This window comes from Phaenicophaeus curvirostris, chromosome 26, assembly GCF_032191515.1.
Source record: "Phaenicophaeus curvirostris isolate KB17595 chromosome 26, BPBGC_Pcur_1.0, whole genome shotgun sequence".
NCBI lineage: Eukaryota > Metazoa > Chordata > Aves > Cuculiformes > Cuculidae > Phaenicophaeus > Phaenicophaeus curvirostris.
In genome coordinates this window covers 2,648,321-2,668,621 of record NC_091417.1, presented here as the reverse complement: position 1 = coordinate 2,668,621, position 20,301 = coordinate 2,648,321, and the positions used below count along the sequence as shown (strand labels likewise).

Here is a 20,301-nt window from a genome sequence, read left to right as displayed (position 1 = left end):
GGGGGTTGAGTCCCCTTCCCTGGAGGGGTTTAAGGGACGGGTGGACTCCATGATCCAGTGGGTCTCTTCCAACCTTTTGATTCTATGATTCTTACAGCGAGAGGCCTAAAACTGAGCCACGCGCCTTCACCGCTGCCAAACACAGCGAGAGAATCATCTGCCGGCTCTGACCCGCGCCGAGTAAAAAAAAAAAAAGAATTAAAACAGAAAAGACACCAGCGAGGGGGCACCCGGATTTGAACCAGGGACCTCTTGATCTGCAGTCAAATGCTCTACCACTGAGCTATACCCCCGCGCGCTAGGAGAACCCCGCACCGGCCTCGTTCTACAGCGCCCCCAGGCGAGCGGCGGGGGCTGCGCACGCGTGGGGGAAATGGGGGGGGGGTGGGAGGTGGACGTGGACGTGCTCGCTCCGCCCCCCCCCCCCCCCTCCCGCTATTTAGAGAGGCGGGAGCCCGGGCGGTGAGGCAGACGCTGAGGTGGCTGCGGGAGGGAGGGGGTTTCACCCACCCCGGTGAATCCCGAGCCATGAATCCCAACTGTGCCCGCTGCGGGAAGATCGTTTATCCCACCGAGAAGGTGAACTGCTTGGATAAGGTGAGTTTCGAGTGTGGGGGGGTGTTGGGAGCTCTCCTAGGGGCGAGTTTTCAAGCTGCGCATCCCTGGTGGATTTTTTTGAGGGGGTTTGGGGAGTTTTTAGCGTTGGACGTGTGGGGTTTTGGGGTCTTCTTGCTGTGGGACCCCTTGAATTGGCCCCCACGCTCCTCCCAACTCCGTGGGAGCGGGGGTGGCGGCTCCCTGGGATGGGGCTGGGATCCTTTTTCCATAGAGGAAAAGCCTAAGCTGCAGCCTGGTGCTTGTGGAGGCAGTTGGAAAGCAGCAGTTAACGCTTTTCTTGAAGCTGGGAGCCTCATCTGGTTTGCATTAGCCCAGCTTTCTTACCCCCCCCCCCCCCCCCCTTTCTATCCCAATTGATGCTTCCCTGTTCCAGACTCCAGGCTTTGTCGTCTGTGCTGCCTTAACGTGCTCTGCAAGAGCTTTCAGCGTCTTCTTTCGCTGGTTTCCCATCAAAACCGGAGCTCCCGAGCTCCTTGGAGCTGGAGCTGAGGTCTGGGGGAGGAGGTGATGCTGCTGTCCCCATCCCCTGCTCCCATGGGGTTCTCTCTGGAGCTAACCGAGCTGCTCTCCTCCCCCTCTTCTTCCAGGCTTCTGGGACGAGCAGTTTAGGGACTAAAAAAAGTAACTTCAAGAATGTGCCGAGCTGGGCAGCGGCATTCCTGAGCTTCAGCAGACCCTGTTGCTCGCATTTTTAGCAGATGATGTTTCTTCCTGAAGCCGGGAACGGCTGGAAGCTGAACTATCAGCCCTGTGTTCCAGGGACCAGCTGGGTTGCTGGGAGCAGGGAAGTGGCTCTGGTTTCTGGAGCCCGCGCTGGCCTCCAGCTTGGGGATAACTGGAAGGGGAGCTGGGACGCGACCCATCGCTTCCCCCTGTGCAGCAAATCACAGAATCACCAGGTTGGAAGAGACCCACCGGATCATCGAGTCCACCTATTCCTATCAAATACTAAATCGTGTCCCTCAGCACCTCAAACCTTGGGGCTCTGCTGAGCTGGCAGGGGGTGTTGCTGTGGGGGCACCCCAAGTGCATCCCAAGACTCCCAATCCTGGTTATTTGGGAGCAGGCAGGAGGCTGCCGGCATCATCCCCTACTTCTAGGGGTCTGGATAACTTTATCTTGCTAGCAGTCAGCCCTTGATCAAACAACTCCCCTCAGCAAACTCCCTGGGGTTTTTTTCCTGGGGTTTTTGGCTGGTGAGGCTGGAAGAGCCTCCCCACTTCCCATAAAAGTACAGAATTGTACAATCATAGAATCACCAGGTTGGAAAAGACCCATCGCATCATCAAGTCCTACCAGTCCTATATGAAACGGTTCGGCTCAGGAGCGTCGAAGCCCATCCAGTTCCACCCCTGAGCCATGGGCAGGGTCACCTCCTGCCTGAGAAGGTTTTTATAGAGTGGCCGTTCCCCTGTTTTCACCCAACCCAGAGCAAAGTCGAAAGGGCAGCTCTGACAATGTTTGCATAAGCGCTGGGGCTGAACCGCAGCGCTGAAGGGCTGTCGGGAGGAGAAGCGTGCGAGCTTTTGGTGTGTTGACGAGCAGATGTGCTTGGCTTTCTCCCCACAGTGAGATCAGGAAAGTCTGTTTCCCTTCTGAGATTTACAGCGATGAGGGGGAAACTTGCAGCCTCATCAGGCTTTAGCGGAGACCCCCAGCTCGGCTGGGACTCTGAGTTCTGCGCCTTCGTTTTTCATGTTGTCCCCTTGCGAAAGGTGAATGCCCTGCTGGGGCTGGGGGAAATGGGTGGTGTCCCTTCCCCTAGCCGTCCCCACCACTGCTCCAGATAAGGTGCTGGGTGACGGGGCCGGCTTCCGCTGTGGAAGTGACATCTCCTGCGCTGGTGTCGCGGGGGTTGGCGGTTGCAGCTGCAACCTCTGAACCCACGTAAAGCTGAGAGAGTTGGGGGTTTTTCAGCCTCCAGAAGAGAAGGCTCCAAGGAGACCTTAGAGAGACCTTCTGGTACCTGAAGGGGCTACAAGAAAGCTGAGGAGGGGCTGTTCACAAAGGCTTGGAGTGATAGGACGAGGGGCAATGGGGATAAAGTGGAGAGAGGCAAATGTAGACTAGACGTAAGGAGGAATTTCTTCCCTATGAGAGTCATGAGGCCCTGGAACAGGTTGTCCAGGGAAGCTGTGGCTGCTCCATACCTGAAGGTGTTCAAGGCCAGGTTGGATGGGGCTTGGAGCAACTGGATCCAGTGGGAGGTGTCCCTGCCCATCACAGGGGGGTTGGAACTGGATGGGCTTTGAGGTCCCTTCCAACCCAAGCTATTCCATGGTTCTATGATGCAAGATGACTTTTTAACACGAGTAGAGGTTACAATGAGCTGTTACAGTGCATTAAATGTAGCAAGGATTTCCCTTCAGCCCAAGGAGCCTCCTTCTGTTGTCTTCTAACCCATGAGAGTCAAGCTATGCTTACTCCTCAGTGTGGAGCAGCAGCTTTGCTTGGCACAGGGATGTTGTGCAGCCGTAGCACGAGCTGTAAACGGCTACACCAACATGGACTGAGCTCTCTCCCCAGATCTCATCTGCTGCAAGTGGCGAAGTTGCTGAAAGGGCTCTGTCTCTGCTGGGCTGCAGCCAGCGTGCTTCTCGTGGAGTTGTACCAGAGATCAGCTCCAGGTGTTTGGAGCACTTCAAGCTCAGAATTGTCAAGCAGAGGCATTAACGCTTCTCCAAAAACCTATTTGAAAGCTGCCCTCTTTCTCTGCAGCCGTGCAGGAGGGTGAGCGGTAGCGCTGCTGGAAGCCTAGATAATTGCTGGTCCCCCGTGTCAGTTTTGTCTTCCAGCCCTCCTTTAGTGCTGGCTTAGATTCCTGGATCCAGCATCAATACCATCAGTGATAATGCAGAGTTCAGAGGCAGCAAGACGGGGAGATCTCTGTAGGGATGGTGCTTTCTGGGTCTGCTCGAGTCCTTCCCAGCAGCCACGGGACAGCAACACCTCTGCTGAACGATGCCTGATGCGATCTGAGGCAGGAACATGCATGAATCGCTCTCTGGCTGGGGGAGAAGAGCATCCCTTCTGTGCTTGTTGTGGGAGCTGCTGCGGGCAGGGGGACAGCTGGCCTTCCCAGATCCTCCCTGGCTCTTGGGAGCCCGCGTTTTCCTTAGAGGCAGAGGCTCTGAGGTCACGTTGGCTGTCAGTTCAGCTCCACATATTTATAGTGGCATTTCTGGTATTTGTGCACAGCTATTGCAGCGTGGAGAGGTCCATTAATTACCTCTAACGTGGCAGGAACTCAGCTGGAAGGCTGTAACTTCTGAGATGCCTGAAGACCTCAGGACTCAGCTGTCCATCTGTCCTTAGTGTCTGGAAGCTGGAAAGGGGGGAATAATCCCCTGCAGGCTGGATGCGAACGAGGGTGTTGGCAGAAAGAAGCAAGCAGCGAGCTCTGGAGGAACTCGTAACTAGAGGAAAAGAACAAATATGTTGCTGTGAGCAACTGAAAGGAGGCGAATTGTCCTTTTGGGCTGAGTCACAGGCTGGTAGAGCTGCAGCCGTGTTTGCGCACCAGGGTGTGGTACCTGGGGGTAGGAGGCACAAGGGCTTAGGCTTGGCTTTTGCTGGCAGGAACACAGGCTGAGCCAGGAGTTGCAGCGGTGGAAATGACTTATTTAAAGCTTGAGGGTGGAAATCATAGCAACCAGCACCAGCCCTTCTCCTGGGGTTTGTTCGCTGCATGGTGTGTGCCTGGCGCGGAGTCCTGGGTGTCACACCGACTGTGATCTCCTCGGTGTTGTGAGTTGTTGTTGCAGCTTTCGGCTGGTTTTGCAGGTGATGCTGGGTGGTTTGAGCTGTGCCTGCTGAAGGGGAGGGGGTTTGAGCTGAGCAGGGCAGCTCTGCCTTGCCTGGAGTGAGGAAAGGCATCGCTTCAGGCTCCACTTTCCCTGTTGAGCTGCATCACCTCAGCTCCTGCCTGTGATTTCCTTTCTGCCATGCCTGGTCTGGTCCTTGGGATGTCACACCAGACCCTGATGGCCAAGGATGCCAGGGGAAGCACGGAGCGTGGTCCCTGGTGACCAGCAGGGCATCAACCTTGGTGTGTCGGGGGTGGAACTGCACGATTGCTTAGCAGCAGCAGCTCCGAGCTGTTCTCTTAGGTCTTCTTCCAGCCTAGAAAGCCACTTGTGCCCATTAACTTCGAGTTCATTAGGTGTTGCAAGCCATAATGTAGAGTACTGATCTGAATTCTGGGGAGTCTGGATCAACCTTGACCCTGCCCGTGCCTCGCTGCTTTAAAGGAGAAGGGTTGTGGGGGGGTCATCTTGGAGGCTGCTGATGTGAGAGTCGTGGGGAGAGGATACAAAAACTCCCTTCACCCAGGCTGGCGGCTCCTCTTCTTTGACTCAGTGACCCGGTGGGTCTCTTCCACCCTGGTGATTCTATGATTCTGCGTTGGGATGCAGCTCTGGCAAGAGCATTCATAGCTCCTGGCAGCTCCACCATGCACAGAGGGGGACCAAGGTGTGCGTGGGGCAATCCTGCATCCTCTGGGCTGTTGGGTTTGTGGGGGTTGGCCACGGGAGTTGCAGGCAGAAGGGCGAGATCTGTGGTGTCTGGACTGTCTGCTTCTCACGAGAACCTTTCTCTGTGTCTCCCTGGCTTGGTGTCTGCGCAGCCTTACCTGACCTGCTCTTCTGGCTATCTCTTGGCTAACATCAGCAAAAAAAAAAACCCTAAACCAACCTCTCTGAAGACTGCAAACCCCAGCTGTTAACTCTGTTGATGGTCTCCATGCTCACAGGGTTGTGTTGAGAAGCCTCCTGTGGAAGAGGAGGCTTCTTCTGCTCTGTATTTGTCCAAGCCCAATGAATTCCTGGTGATGGGGACCAAGGTGCTGCTACAATGCAAATCACAAACGCTGCTGCCCTGTTGAGATAAGATGCACTGGAAGGGTTGGGGAGGGAATCGATTGTGTCCTAAACTAGCAAGAATATGGTCTGTTCTCTAGGTTTTGCAGGATTATGGATGCAATCACTGACCCCTCTAGGCTGGAGGAGCTGCTGAGTTCGAGTTGTACGATTCTAGCGGGACGTGGCCCTGTTTTGCGAGTCACTGGTGTTAATGTTTCTCTCATCTCTGTTTCCAGTTCTGGCATAAAGCATGTTTCCACTGCGAGACCTGCAAGATGACCCTAAACATGAAAAACTACAAGGGCTACGAGAAGAAGCCGTATTGCAATGCGTAAGTCTTTGCTTTCGTTGCTGTAGGATGTGCAGGACCATCCTCTCAAGAACTGGTCCTCACTTTGTGAAGTCGGGGGTGTGGGGCACCCTGACCTCTGCCAAAACTGCCTTTCCCTGCTGCTCGGCAGCATTTTCTGGGAGTACCTGTGATGCCCTAACTAAAGGGTTCACACAGCCCGGTTAATGCTGGTGTTAAAACAGTGTTTTCCTGGCTTAACTGGGAGCTGCTGGGGTGGCTGCTCTCCAGTTGCAGCCTGGACAGACTAAATGTGGATAAAATTCAAATACAGACAGGCTGTAATTCAAAATTCAAATACAGGTAGAACGAGGGCAGCTGCCTGGACCACAGCTCGAGTTGCTTGTCTGGGTCTTCCAAGCTGCATTTCTTCTTGTCAAGAAGGACCTTTAATTGTTCCCAGCTTTCTGGGCTCTGCTGATGCATAATGAACACTATCCCTGCTCAGTCCGTAGGGAAGCGCTGAGCTCTACATACCTGTCATGTTTCTTAATGTCTATAAAGCAGCTTTGCAATAAGATTTTTTCTTTTTGTAGTGGTTTCTTATACGTTATCCAATTTTCTTTTTAAGAACTGTTAATATAATGCTGCTTAGCACTTGGCTCGCACGGACCATTCACGGAGTGCTTTAGAAACATTAATCCTGCCATCATCCTTCTGAGATGATTATTGCCTTATTGATGTCTAAGACCAGTAGAAAGGAGAAGCAGTAGAGGCCATCAGCTGTTTGGTGCCTCAGCAAAAGCCTCCTGCTTCTGCAGCTCTTCTGTAGGTTGGTTATTGCTGATGTCAGATATCCATTGGGATTTGTCCAAAGCGATCAAAACTCTGAGCTGGGATGAGACCCGTAGGTGTTTAGGTCTTGGCTGGTGATGGTTGTGTCCTAGGATCTCACCTGAAATGCAGGATGGGAATCATGTGAGAAGCAGAATCATGGTTTGGGTTGGAAGGGACCTCAAAGCCCATTGAGTTCCAACTTTCTGCTCTGGGCAGGGACACCTTGCACTGGATCTGTTTATTCAAAGCCTCATCCAACCTGGCTTTGAACACCTCCAGGTATCCATGGGTTTTCTGGGCAACCTGGGCCAGTGCCTCATCATTTCAGGTTATCTTGTTGTATGGGGCCACCACCTCTACTAGAGCTCCAGCTTCTGAAGTGAAATGGGGAACTTCTTGGAGTACTGGAGCAGCACAGGGTGAAATTGGTGATCTGAGGCTGGATGAGCTGTTGATTTAGAGGGATACTTGTTCTTGGACTGTGCAGGTCTCCAAACCTACTGCGGAGTGGTCCAACCAGCCTGGGATCTGACCTCTAGACCTTGCTTTGTGGGGAGCTGTAGGAGATGAGACCCTGAGCTCTCCATAGGGTCCTTCTTTTCTGGATCGTGGACACCCTTGCCTGGCACCCAGGGCTGGGCTGGGCTCTCTTCTGATGCTTCTGCCTGGGGTCCTGGTCTTGCTCCCTCTCTCCAGGCTGCTGGAAGGGAAGTGGGATAATAATGGGAAATTCCTGAGATTCCAAGGAGTCTGCGAAACCTCGACCCATCTCAGTTTCTCAACCCCCTCTGCTCCAAAGCTCCCTTTGATGCTGCCTTGCTGTCTTAACCCTTTAACAACCTCCCTGCAGAAGAGGCAGCTGCCTGCCTTGCCTTTACTTCAGGGCAACCCTGGCTGTTCAGAGCTGTGCCCACAAACCTGTGTTAAACGCTTTGTTCTTCCTGCTTTGCTCAGCTGCGCTTAAAGAGAAGGGAAGTGGGAGCAAAGGAGAACTGCTGGCATGCAAGAAAACCTCCAGCAGCTGCCAACCCCTTGTTTGCTGGGGTGGAGGCTGTGGGGTTGCAATGCTCAGGTGTGGGGTGAAGGGAAGCTTCAGGATTTGGTTCCTTCTCACTGCTGTCCCTGTATCTGGAGCGTGTGGCGACCCTGGACTATCCTGGGGAGGAAGAACCATCCAGGCAAGGTGAATGTGCCTGGGGCAAGGACAGGAGCCCCCCTTTCCGAGCTGCTCTGGCTGGTGTTGGAGTTAAGGGACAACATCTCCTGTCCTCCAAGAAGGGGCTGGAAAAGCAACCTTTATCCTGGCAGAGAAGAGGCTGCTTTTCTGAACATGCCTCGGCACAGGGTCTCCTCTGTTTGAGCCGTGGCCTCCTGCCAAATTCCTGAGTCTTTCTTCAAGAGAGCAGGAGGAAGAGGGCTGGGCTTCCTCCCTATCTGACATTACCCCAGCAATAACTCTGTGTGGAGCCTTTCAAGAAGGTGCCTGGTTCGCTCTGCCCTCCGCTGCCCATCGGTGTCGGGAACTTGCTTGTTGGCAGATGCGACCGTCTCCACCCTCCTTGCTGTTCCGCTTCTGACTTCAGCTGGTTACTGGGGTGACTGGTTGCTCACTGGAAGCAGAATGTAAGGCTGGGCTCATCTCTGTACATGAGACCTTTGGACTAAGAGGTGGAAGTGTAGGAAGGGAGATGCTCAGGTGAAGCCTGAGCCTTCTGCACGTGAAGATGGGGAGGGCTGAGCTGCAAGTGTGAGGGGACCAACTGCTCCCAAATATACATTATGTATAGGCTTTAACTTCTTATTTGTTGTGCTGAAGGGGTAATAGTTCTGTGCTGAGGCTGAGGGATGGGGCTGTGTCCTTTAGCTGTGATTCCCATATGGAGGTGGTACCTGCAGGATGCTGGTCCCTTCCTTCCAGGTAGCCCTGGTGACTGGCAGCTTGGCTGTGGCTCGGTGTGCAGCACAAATCTATGCCTGGAAAATCCTGTCTGAGAGTTCAAAGCTGGATAGTTGGTCTGGGGAGTCAGCGTCTTCAGAGACATCACTGGGCAGCGCGGCTGCTTGAGGTGGAGAGAGAAGGTGGTGTACACCTGGGTGTGGAGCTGTGTTGAGGTGAGGAGATAAGATTTAGTAGGCATGTTAGTGTTGGTGGCTGGACTTGATCTTGGAGACCTTTTCCAACCTTAAAAGTCCTCTCTTTTTCTGAGAAGGAGCAGTATCGTGGGCAAAAGGCTCCTTTTCTGTCCCTCTTGGCTACAAGGTTGTTCTGCCCTTAGAATCATAGAACCACCAGGTTGGAAGAGACCCACTGGATCATTGAGTCCAACCATTCCCATCAATCACTAAACCATGTCCCTTAGCACCTCATCCACCTGTCCCTTAAACCCCTCCAGGGAAGGTGACTCAACCCCCTCCCTGGGCAGCCTCTGCCAGGGACCAATGACCCTTTCTGTGAAATTTTTCTTCCTAATGTTCAGCCTGACCCTCCCCTGGTGGAGCTTGAGGCCGTTCCCTCTCGTCCTGTCCCTTGGGAGAAGAGCCCAGCTCCCTCCTCTCCACAACCTCCTTTCAGGTAGTTGCAGAGAGCAATGAGGCCTCCCCTCAGCCTCCTCTTCTCCAGGCTAAACACCCCCAGCTCTCTCAGCCGCTCCTCTTGTTCTCCAGCCCCTTCCCCAGCTTCGTTGCTCTTCTCTGGACTCGCTCCAGAGCCTCAACATCCTTCTTGTGGTGAGGGGCCCAGGACTGAAGACAGGGCATCCAGACATCTTGAGGACATCCAGGTGAAACCCAAGGTGAGACTGAATTCCTGCTACTGTGCAAGCAATTGCCCTGTCGGATGCATCTATCCGGCTCGCCCCTCTCTGCCTGCGCACGTGCATCCCTGTGCTGGCCTCCCGCTGCTGGAGCGTGGCTGCCGCCGGGGCTGTCTGCCTGCACGCCCCACGGTGCTGGATTTTTTGTGATTTCCTTACTGCTAAGGACTCGCTGGCAGGAAGTTAATGGTCTTACTTGCTCAGCAGTCCCTCCTTCTCCAGCGAGGAGAGGCAGCCTGACCTGACAGTGCAGCATCCTTTGTCTGAAGGTGCCCAGGGAGGTGGTGCTGAGCCCCTCTGCTCACCTTTGTAGCCCTGGCTCTGGCTGCCCTGCTGGCGCAGAGCACGTGGAAATAAAGAGCTGTGCTCCCCCTTTTTGCTAAACTGCATTTTTTCCCCCCCTCAAAAAGGGGCTAAAGGCTACGTGAGACTGCCAAAAATATCTCGCGGAGGTGTGTCGGCACGGGCTCCGCTCCTTCCATCTGCCGTACTTGCGTGACTTCAGCTTTCCTTGGAGGAGAATGACTTTTCCTTGTGGAGAAACCCCACCCGGCACGGCCGTGGCATGTGGATGTGTCCCAGGGGGTTGCGGGGCTGAGATTCCTCTCCGCTGAGTCAGGGCAAGCGGCTCCCACCCTGCTTGGCTCACCTACCCCAGCACCTGGAGCTCCTGGGGCTCAGCGACTCCGAACAGGAGCTTTAAAACCTTTTAATGACCTGAAGAACCTCCCTGGTGCGTTTCTCGTGGTTCAAGTCCTCGCTTTTTCATTATGGGGGAGCAGTTGGATACCTCTGGGCTAACTCCTTGCTCGGAAAAAGTTAGTGAGCGGCTCTGAGCTTCACAAGGAGGCACTGATCTGTTCTTGGCATCCCTCTCTGCTCCATCTGGTAGCAGCCTACTACATTAATAAAGTGATCTTCCAAGTTTAGGGGGAGGCAGGAAGGGAAAGAGGAACAACTGTGCTGCTGGGATGGAGTCCAGGTGTTTATCCCATGCTTTATTTGTGCTGAGTTTCTGGATGAGAGCCGCGTTTCTGTCTCGGTGTGCACACTTTGCGTGCCGTGCAGCTCTGAACAGACTCTGCTTTTTGCCTCGGTGTAAATGAAAGCTGGCCTGCCCATATGCTGCTGCTGAGGGAGGAACCACAGCTTTGAGGAGCTTGGGGTGCAGGGTGCTTCTGCTTCACCTCTGGGTTTGGGGAAAGGCTCACTGAGCATCCTCTGCGGGGAGAGGGGATATGGGGAATCATGGAGGTGATGAGGGCTGGGGTGCCTCCCATTTGAGGACAGGCTGAGAGAGTTGGGGTTATTCAGCCTGGAGAAGAGAGGGCTCCAGGGAGACCTTAGAGCAGCTTCCAGGACTGAAAGGGGCTCCAGAAAAGCTGCGGAGGGACCCTTGATGAGGGAGTGCAGGGATAGGATGAGGAGAATGGTCTTGAGCTGCAAGAGGGGAGGTTGAAATGAGATCTTAGGGGGAAAAGTTCATCCCTGGAGGGGTTCAAGGCCAGGTTGGATGGGGCTTGGAGCAGCCAGATCCAGTGGGAGGTGTCCCTGCCCATGGAAAAGGGTTGGAACTGGATGGGTATCCAACCCAAACCATTCTCTGATTCCTGCCTTCTCTGGTGCTGTACTGGCACCAGTGCACTGGGTGGGTAATGGGATGATCTTTGGGAAGCGGTACCTTACAAAATATCATGCAAAGCCACTTTTGAGATGCTGGGAGAAGGCAGGAGCTGTGCAGGGGGAGGGCTGGCCCAGCTGTTTTGACAGCTTCTTCCCAAAAAACTTGGGAGGAGCTCTCTGTAGCCTGCGCTTTTATAGTGGGATGTTTGCGAGCCCTCTGCAAAGCTGCACGATGCTGCTTTTGTTATTAAAGAGAACAGTTTATTTTTTTTAAGCTTGTCCCCAAGAATCAGCAACTCTTTGAAAGGCAGGATGTGAACTTGGGAGCCTTTTGGCAGAGCTGAGCCTATTACTTCCCTTGTTTAACTCTTCTTTTCCGAAACCCTGATCCAGCTGCACAAAGGTGACTGTCACCCCCTTGGCCGTGCAGGTTTGGGGCTGAGGGAGGGACGATGTGTTTGCATCCAGGGCTGAAATCTGCGCTGCTGCCAAAAGCGCTTGCTTAAAGCAGCCTGTATTGAATACAAGCAACACTTGGAGCTGGAGAAGCTCTTCTAAACACTCCGTCATCTCACACGTTTGTGGTGTAAACTGGCCTTGCTGTAGGAGCAGATACGGAATTCTGAGTCACCCTGGAGATGCAGAGCGTGGGTCTTGCATCACTTGGCTCTTTGTAGAGCAGCTGGACCGTGCTGTGCTGCACCTCAATGAGCTTTTACAGATGTGTCTCACCAATTTCTCTTTGTTGGAGGAGTTTAACTCTGTCTCCAGCTCACGTGCAGCTCCAAAGGCAGAGATTTGAGCGCTGCTACTTGAATTGCCTTCTTGGGAAGCCAAGTTTAGGGGCAAATGCTGCTTTTGGGGCAGGACTGGGGTGTTGATGTATGGATCCCAAAGAAACTGGGACTGAGAGCTGGTGTGGGGCTGTTTCTGGATGGTGTATGGAGGAGGGGGCTGTGTTTGCTCTCTTAGGTCTTCCAACAAAGGAGAAACTTCCTACCTTAGCCTTGCCTTTGGTTGTGCAGCTGTTGCTCGTATTCCTCAAATTTGATAGGAATGGTTGGACTCGATGATCTGGTGGGTCTTTTCCAACCTGATGATTCTATGAAATGAACCAGGGGAGCTCTTTTGGCTGTGCCAGGGTGGCTGTGGTGATGCTGGGGGAGAAAGCAGAGCTGCTCAGGGCAGGGCTGTGAGATGCAAAGAGCGGACGGCCCCGTTTCCCACGGGAGCCCCGCATCTCGCTCTTAACAGCAGCATAAACTCCTCTCAGCCTCAGAGTTCCTGTACTCCAGCAGCTCCTCGTGCAGGAGCCAGACAGGCTCTGTCTGGCCAGAGGAGACTCGATTGACCTGATTTAGCAGCGTAACACAAAAAGACTCCTCTGTGGTGGCTGCGGCTGGACCCAAACAGCCTCGCTGGGGTATCTCACCAAGGGCTCGTATGCAGGGTTGTGCTGTGAGCCTAAAAAGCTCCTCTTTTTGGTGGAGGAATGGAAGTTTTATGGGTTTTAGCGGGCGGTGAGCAGCCATCCCCTCTGCGGATGGCCCCTGCCTGGCTGGGGGGTGTTGCTGTGATGCAGAAAGCAAAAGAAATTAAAAAAGAAAGGGCTGTGGGCTGTGTCTTTGGGAGGAGAGATGCCCCACATCAAGCTGGGGCTCTGCGCTCCTCCTCAGTTCTTTCTGCAGCGCGTGAAACCTGGGGTGGCTTTTCTTAGCATCTCTCCTCATGGGTGCAATCTGCGGAGCTGCAGACGAACAGGGGGATTTTTCTATCCCCCCCGAGCGAGGATACGACGATGCTGCCGTCGCCGCCATCCCAAGGGCCGAACCTTCGCTCCATCACGTGTCCCTCTGCCCCACATATTCGCGTGCCGCTTGGCTTAATCTGACAGCAGAGCCCCCCGCGGCGGGGCTGGGGCTGGGGGAGGGGGCCACGTGTCCTCTTCGTTAGCCTCTAATCAGGCAGAGGATGGATGCCAGCAGTGGCTGCGGGGAGAGACCCCGAAGCGCGAGGCCAATCCACTGGCCGTCTGGCGGCTCTGTCCGCGACACCAGCAGCTTCATCACCATTGGTTGGTCAAATAATCCGTGTCTGGAGCAGCTGTGGGGATGCCGAGGGCTCTACCTGCATCCCTCCTGGTTTCCAGCCGCTGGCTCTGCCGCAGCATCACTAAAACTGTGGAGCACCAGCATTCCCACTGAAACTTGGCTCCTTTCCTGCTTCGTCCTCTCGAATCCCTGCACCCTCAGGCAGGGAAAACACTGCGATGCTCCCTCCAAAACAGGAGCAAAGTGTTTGGGTCCTGTTGTAGCATCAAACAGAAGCAGGAACCAGGGGATCTCCCTCCAGGTAGCTCACACCTTTTTTTCTCCCTGGCTCCCATTTGCTCTAGAGAGGTGACTGATTTTGCCTGGGTAGCTCTTGCTGAGCAGCAGACTTTACGCAAATGTCATGTCTAAGGGTGCGTGGGACTAATTATTTCCTTGCAGTTTGTCAGAGACGGATGGTTTGAAGCAGCTTCCCCTGTTTGTTTTCTCGGAACGTTTTTCTCATGGCCCCTCAAGGCTTCTTCTTCCCTTATAGTGACCCTTGCTCCCAGCGCGGTTCTCTACCTGTTGCACTAACTTGGGAAACAAATATTTCTGCAGGAGGAGGGTGTAAGGGGCATCAGGGCAGGTGTGTCCTTGTCACGCAAGTGGGATGCTGGCGAGGGACCTGCCGGCTGCAGCCAGGTGAGCTTTTGGAGCGTGATCCCTTCTGCCACTGCTGGCAGAAAGCCTTTTTCTCCATGGACTTTGGGGTCAGCCCTGCATGGAGGGCACCAAAATTCCTGCTGGTGCCAGTTCTGGAAGCCTTTGTCTCTGGTTCCCGTTCAGGAATCGCACGGATGGATTTGGTGTGTGTTGCTCGAGAGGCAGGTTGAGCAATGAGCACCCTCCCCCTTCCCTGCATCCCCAGCCAAGACCTATTTCTGGTGACGGCTGGGGGAGGGCAGCGAGGACCCACAGCTCTGCTCCATCCTTGGCTTTTTGACTGTGAGAAAAGGCTCTTCTCTGCTACGAGACCACCCCACGCGCCGAGGGACGAGCCCGTCTTTGCCGCAGATCCCGCAGCCGCCCTGTTCCCACGCACACGCTGCCTCCCGCGCTCCCAACCCAAGGCAATTCACTCCCTGCTTTCTCATTAAGGTTTAATTTATTGCTGACTGTTCTCGTGGCTGATTCTCATGCACACGAGCTGGTTTTCCCCTCCCTGGTGTGTGGCAGGGATCCGGTTGTCTGTGTACCGGCTGGGCAGGGAGTGGGGGGCTGTCACCACTCCCGCTTCGGGAACCTCCAGCTTTAAATTCCCCAAGGTCTGAAATGCTTTTTCTTTATCTCATCAGCTGGGGCGAAAAGCGATGCTTAATCTTAGGGGAAGACGCTCAGCTTGTGCATCTCATCCTCCGCCTGGTGCAGACGGATGGATTACTGCTGCATCCTAACAACAGCCTGCAGGGGCTCGGGGCTGAGTAAAAAGCTGCCTCCAATCCTTGGGAGGTTTCCTCAAAATCTAACAGAAGCGGAAACCTCATTCTGGTGTAGTCTGTGTGCTCTCTGGCTGTCTCTTCCTCTCCCTTGCCAGTCTGTGGCTTGAGCAGGGCACAGCTCGCTGTGGTCACGGTGTTCCTGTCGGTGCAAGAAGCTGAGCCATTTGCTCTCTTTCCGATGGTTTTTATTGTTTCTCCTTTCCGTCTGTGCCTTTCCAGTTCCTCAGCTCCACTGGGATGGAATTCTCCGTTTCCAGCCCTCGCAGTGACTGGGGTTTCCCTCCTCCCGACATCCGGAGGCGGTTGGTGGGGACTCATCTTCTCCCAGGCGCTATTAGCATGCCCAGGGCATGGGATGCGGTTGCCATGGCAATGGGATGATTTCAGCTGGCAGCACCGGCAGATTGTACAGGAGCTCCTGGGCCGTAGCTGAGCTGTAAACGCGGCTCTGCCTGGTGGTGCACACAACTTAAATATCACATTTGTCCTCTGTGTGTCTCCCCGTGGGGCTTTCCTGCCAGCCTGGGGGCTGCGTGCAGCCCTCCGTCCCTGTGCCCTGCGGGGAACGGGGCTGTTAGAGTTGGGGATCTCTGGAAAAGCTGCTGCTGAGCAGCAGGAATCATAGAATCACCAGGTTGGAAGAGACCCAACCATGACCAGGAAGGTCATCTGGGTTTGGGAACACCCCAGGCAGTGGGGATGGCGCTTGGCTCTCCTTGTAGGACTGGGGCGCAGCTCCGTTCCCATCAGCACATCAGGTCTGGTCTGTGGTACCTGTTACCTTCCAGACCCGATCTGCAAATGGTGAATTATCGATCTGGGAGGGCATTTAGGGTTTGAGCTGTTTGTCCTTAAAAGGTGGGTTTGTTTTCTTTGACCTTGCTGTGAGTCAGGCAGTGACTTCCAAGAAACTCAGGAAAGGGCTCCAGGATGCAAGCAGGAACTCGGGTGAAACAAGAGACGCGTCTCACAACTGTCCTCTCGTGCCCCTCTGAGCTGAGTTAGTGTATTTACTAGATTAGTGCTACTGGTAATTAAGCCCCAGCTCCCCCAGCAGTTGCCTAATTGTGACAAATTAATGCCCACCTTCTGCTGGTGGTGGCTCTGGACTCTGCCCAGCAGCTCCCAGCCTCCCCGTAGCCGTTACGGGTGCTGGATTCATCCCGGGGAGTTCCTGGGGTGCAGCACCCCTTGAACATCCTTGGGCAAGCACCACCTGGGCCACCGAAGGCTCCTGGCCACAAAGAAGGGGTTTTGTCGGCTTTGTGATGATTAAAGGGCCTTCTTCATGGCATCATGGAATGGTTTTGACTGGCAAAGACCTCAAAGCCCATCCAGTTGCCACAGCTCTGCTGTGGCTTTATGGAATATCTGCCTTGATGTCGTATCCCAGCGATCCTGGACACACCGGTGTCTGGAGGTAGTGAGGAAGGGAGCCTGAGCACACAGTATTATATCCCCTCTAATCAGATTAATCTAACCAGAGATTAAACAGTATCCTCCAAGCAGTCTGTGATCTGTTGTTTGTCTAAAATTGATTCTTGTCTTTTGCAATCTCATTGCCGGGGCGGAGGAGGGTTAATTTAGGCTTGTTTGGAGTGGGTACAGCTGCATCCTCTGTGCTCCCCACATGCTGGGGTCTCATGGTCCTCACCCATCAGATGCTCGTGGGATGGTTATCCTCAGATGAGCAGCTTTTCCCATCTCCGTGGGACCCTGGTGTTGACGCTCACCTCCCCAAAGCAGCTGGGATGGTGGTGATGGGCCATAGGTCTTACCCAGCAGGACCAGACCCTAGGAGGGTGCTGGCTTCTTCTCCCAAGTGCCAGGGGACAGGATGAGAGGGAATGGCCTCAAGCTCCACCAGGAGAGGTTCAGGCTGAACATTAGGAAAAAAATTTTCACAGAAAGGGTCGTTGGTCCCTGGCAGAGGCTGCCCAGGGAGGGGGTTGAGTCCCCTTCCCTGGAGGGGTTTAAGGGCCGGGTGGACGAGGTGCTGAGGGACATGGGTTAGTGATTGATGGGAATGGTTGGACTCGCTGATCTGGTGGGTCTTTTCCAACCTGGTGATTCTATGATTCTATAAAGCAGGGCAGTTGCAGGTTTTTGGGAAGCTGGCTGGAGGCTGTGTTCGCTGCCATGCAGGGGAGGGGAGCAGGCACTGAGCTGCTGCTTGCTGAGTTGTCTTTTCCCCTTTCTGCAAACCACATCTGCATTGTTTGGTTTCTGTGTGTGGAGACTGGGGTGGGGGGGGTTTCTCTTTATTTTTTCAGTGAGGCTGAGGCAGCTATTTTTATTCTCGCGTTTCCTGCACTGCTGCTTTACTGAGGTATGTGCTGCTCTTCCAGGTCTGTGGTTGCCTGTCTGATGCTGTCCTGCTGTTTCGAGGCAGCAGTTTTCAACCGGGCTCTTCCACAGGCAGCTGGTTTTCTGCTCATTTACCCTCTTATGGTCACACTTCGATTACCTTGGGCAGAGGCGCTAACACTGATCCTGTACAGAGATAATTGCTGAGGCTGGAGGACACAACCTCTCAAAGCACAGCCCAGGGGGCTTCTTGAGACCCACAAAGACCCGTTTCATGTGGTCTGGGAAGGGATAGGAGCTGCAGCAACCCCATAGTTTGCTGTGTAGCCCTCTGGTGAGAGAATCATCCAACTAGGTCTTGAACCCCTCCAGGGATGGAGCAGCCACCGCTTCTCGGGGCAACCTGGACCAGGGCCTCCCCACCCTCATCAGGGAAACATTTCTCCCTAAGATCTCATCTCAGTCTACCCTCTTTCAGCTCAAAACTATTCCTCTTCTCCTATCCCTGCCCTCCCTGATCCAGAGCCCCTCCCCAGCTTTTCTGGAGCCCCTTTCAGTCCTGGAAGCTGCTCTAAGGTCTCCTCGGAGCCTTCTCTTCTCCAGGCTAAACAGCCCCAACTCTCTCAGCCTGTCCTCGTATGGAAGGTGCTCCAGTCCTCGGATCATCTTTATAGCCTTCTCTGGACTGCAGCACCAGGAAACCGTAACGTGAGGCTTTTGTGGCTGAATCTTCAGTAAAATAAGCAAGTAAAACCACCCCACTCCCCTCTGACAGCTGCAACGGTGAAAGGGGCAGAGCTGTTGTAAATCAGAGCGTTAGCAGCATTTGCTTGGACTAATGTTACCCTGAGGACTGTTTAATAAGGAATTGAAAGCCTTCAAGATGTGTTAAGGTCTCTCCAGCAATTAGACAGGCACAAACCTAGAATGGCTTTAACCCCTCTTTTTAGTAAAACTGTTGGGGAAGTTTAGCTGAAGTTAATAGAATCATAGAATCGTGGGATGGTTTGGGTTGGATGGGACCTCAAAGCCCAGCCAGTTCCAACCCTTTTCCATGGGCAGGGACACCTCCCACTGGATCAGGGGCTCCAAGCCCCATCCAACCTGGCCTTGGACACCTCCAGGGATGGGGCAGCCACCCCTGCTCTGGGCAACCTGGGCCAGGGCCTCCCCACCCTCACAGCAAAACATTTCTCCATAAGATCCCATCTCAATCTCCCCTTTTTCAGCTTAACATCAGAGACTGTGAGAACCCAGTGAGAAACATGGATCTGGTGGGGCGGTTGTTGGGTTTAGGGGAGCCTGCATGGTGAGAAGGATGGTTTATCATCTCAGCGACTGCTGATAAACATGCGTGGTGAGATGCCTCCAGCCCTGGTTGTGCTGCTGCTCCCTGCGATGCTCTAGAGCGGGGATGCAGCTCTGGGCTCCCCTGGTCATGAGGTGGGTGGGAAAGAGCAGTGAGCACGGTCGTGTCCGTGAGGAATATTGTAATATTGTCCTAATGGTCTCCTTTCTCTCCCCAGACACTACCCGAAGCAGTCCTTCACCATGGTGGCAGACACTCCCGAGAACCTGCGTCTCAAGCAGCAGAGCGAGCTCCAGAGCCAGGTGAGCGCGTGGGTCTCTCCTCACCTGGGGTCACTGTATTTTACCCCATCACTGTCCATTCTCCCGTGCTCTGGTGCTTTCCTACATCCTCACACACAGGAGGGAGAGGAAGGTTTGGGGCGTGGGTCCCTCCTCTCAAGGCTTGCCTGTCCCCGCTGTGTTTTCTCTGTCCCTCCGTGGCTGCTGGGAACTGGAGGTGGGAAGGGTCTGGGAGGCAGTCTGCCTCTCCCAGTCCATGGGACCTTTTCCCAGGTGACATCCAGCCCCACGATGAGGTGAGATGGCAAACGATGAGGTGAGATGGCAAACGGCCTCATCCAGACAGACGCTGACTCTCTAGGGCTTCAGGTACACCCAAATCCTGTAAGGCTTGAAAGCTCTGGTGAGCAGAAATAAACAGATAGAAGGGATAACGCCTGGCGCAGATAAGGGTTTCTTTCTCTCGTGGGAAGAGAAAAGCCTGTTTGAGAAGGGTGTTGTCCAGACGTGCCCTGTTTTATGTCCTGAGGGTATCCCTGGATCAGCAAAGTGTGGCTGTGGGCTGGGTTCTGGTGTTGATTAACTCTGGATGATGCAGTGGGAACTGGTCCTTTGGGTGGGCTGAGGTGCAGTCCCTGGCTTCCTTCTCTTGCTCTGAGGCATCGAGAACAGAAAGTGAGCATCGATTTTTTGCAGAGAAAGCACTGAAAGGGCAAGGTCACCACAGAAACAGGCAGCTCTGGTGGGTGACCTGTCTTCGTGGGAGAATGGAGAAGCAGAAACGATGCCCTGAGCCGTTGTTAGGAGCTTTGATGTCACAGAACTGCAGACGTGTGCTTGGAGTTCGCTGTGCTGGAAGAAAACGCATCCAGCGGCAATTTTGGCTTGAGTCAGCGTCTCGCGGGGGAGCACAGGATGTGGCAACTGTTCTGGGAATCTATTTAATTCAATTTTTCCTTTCAAAAGGGGTAAAAAGACTGCCCGGAGTGTTGTCAGCGAGGCATGTTGGCTCAGCTTGGTGTCGGTCCTGGGCAGAGGGAGGACAGCAGAGGGTTTAATGCAGTGTTGAGCAGCGTAGGGTGAGCAATCATTCCTGCTGGGCTGGGAGGGAGGCTGTGACCTTTCTTTAAGCTGAAAGAGGGGAGATTGAGGTGAGATCTTAGGGAGAAATGTTTTGCTGTGAGGGTGGGGAGGCCCTGGCCCAGGTTGCCCAGGGAAGTTGTGGCTGCCCCATCCCTGGAGGGGTTCAAGGCCAGGTTGGATGGGGCTTGGAGCTCCTGATCCAGTGGGAGGTGTCCCTGCCCATGGCAGAGGGTGGAACTGGATGGGCTTTGAGGTCCTTTCCAGCCAAAAACATTCTATGATTCCTTCTCTTCCTATTAGACTAAGAGTGTCAGGAGCTGAAAAGCAAATTACCTCCCACTGGAGGAGGAGGAGGGGGGACCTCAGCACCTCACCTGTGAGCAGATCGAACTCCCATGCAGCCAGCATCGAATTTTGAAACCTCGCCTTTTGCAAGGTCCCTTCCTCAGAGCGAGTTGCCCAACAGCTCCTTGGCTTGCACAAGCGCAGCTTGGCTCAAGGTTAGAGCTAGAGCTCAGCCTGGTTTTGTGTTTCATAGATCGGTTAAGGGGACACGGTTGCTTTTCCATGGTAACAATCGAGATACTGCTGCACCGAGTGGCCTGGAGTCTCCAGCGCTGTTCTTACAATGAATTCAGGCTCTTCATTAGTTGTTGCTTATTAAAGGAGACCCTGGGGAGGGAGTGTGCTCCGCTGCCTGTGCTTTTTTTGTAGCTGGTTGAAACTTCCAGTTCCTTGTGGGGTGTG

General features: G+C 54.1%; 1 protein-coding gene and 1 non-coding gene across 2 annotated transcripts in view; one reads left to right on the top strand and one right to left on the bottom strand.

The window, feature by feature from the left end:
- Positions 1 to 221: 221 nt before the first annotated feature.
- Positions 222 to 293, bottom strand: TRNAC-GCA (transfer RNA cysteine (anticodon GCA)). The gene has a single exon. It is a non-coding gene; the product is annotated as a tRNA-Cys (tRNA).
- Positions 294 to 459: 166 nt separating this feature from the next.
- Positions 460 to 20,301, top strand: part of LASP1 (LIM and SH3 protein 1) — a 34,356-nt gene continuing 14,514 nt past the window's right edge. The window contains exons 1-3 of the mRNA XM_069877243.1: positions 460 to 597; positions 5,717 to 5,811; positions 18,408 to 18,492. Of these exons, the coding sequence (XP_069733344.1) occupies positions 529 to 597; positions 5,717 to 5,811; positions 18,408 to 18,492 (249 nt within the window). The 5' untranslated portion in view covers positions 460 to 528. The remainder of the gene's footprint in view (positions 598 to 5,716; positions 5,812 to 18,407; positions 18,493 to 20,301) is intronic.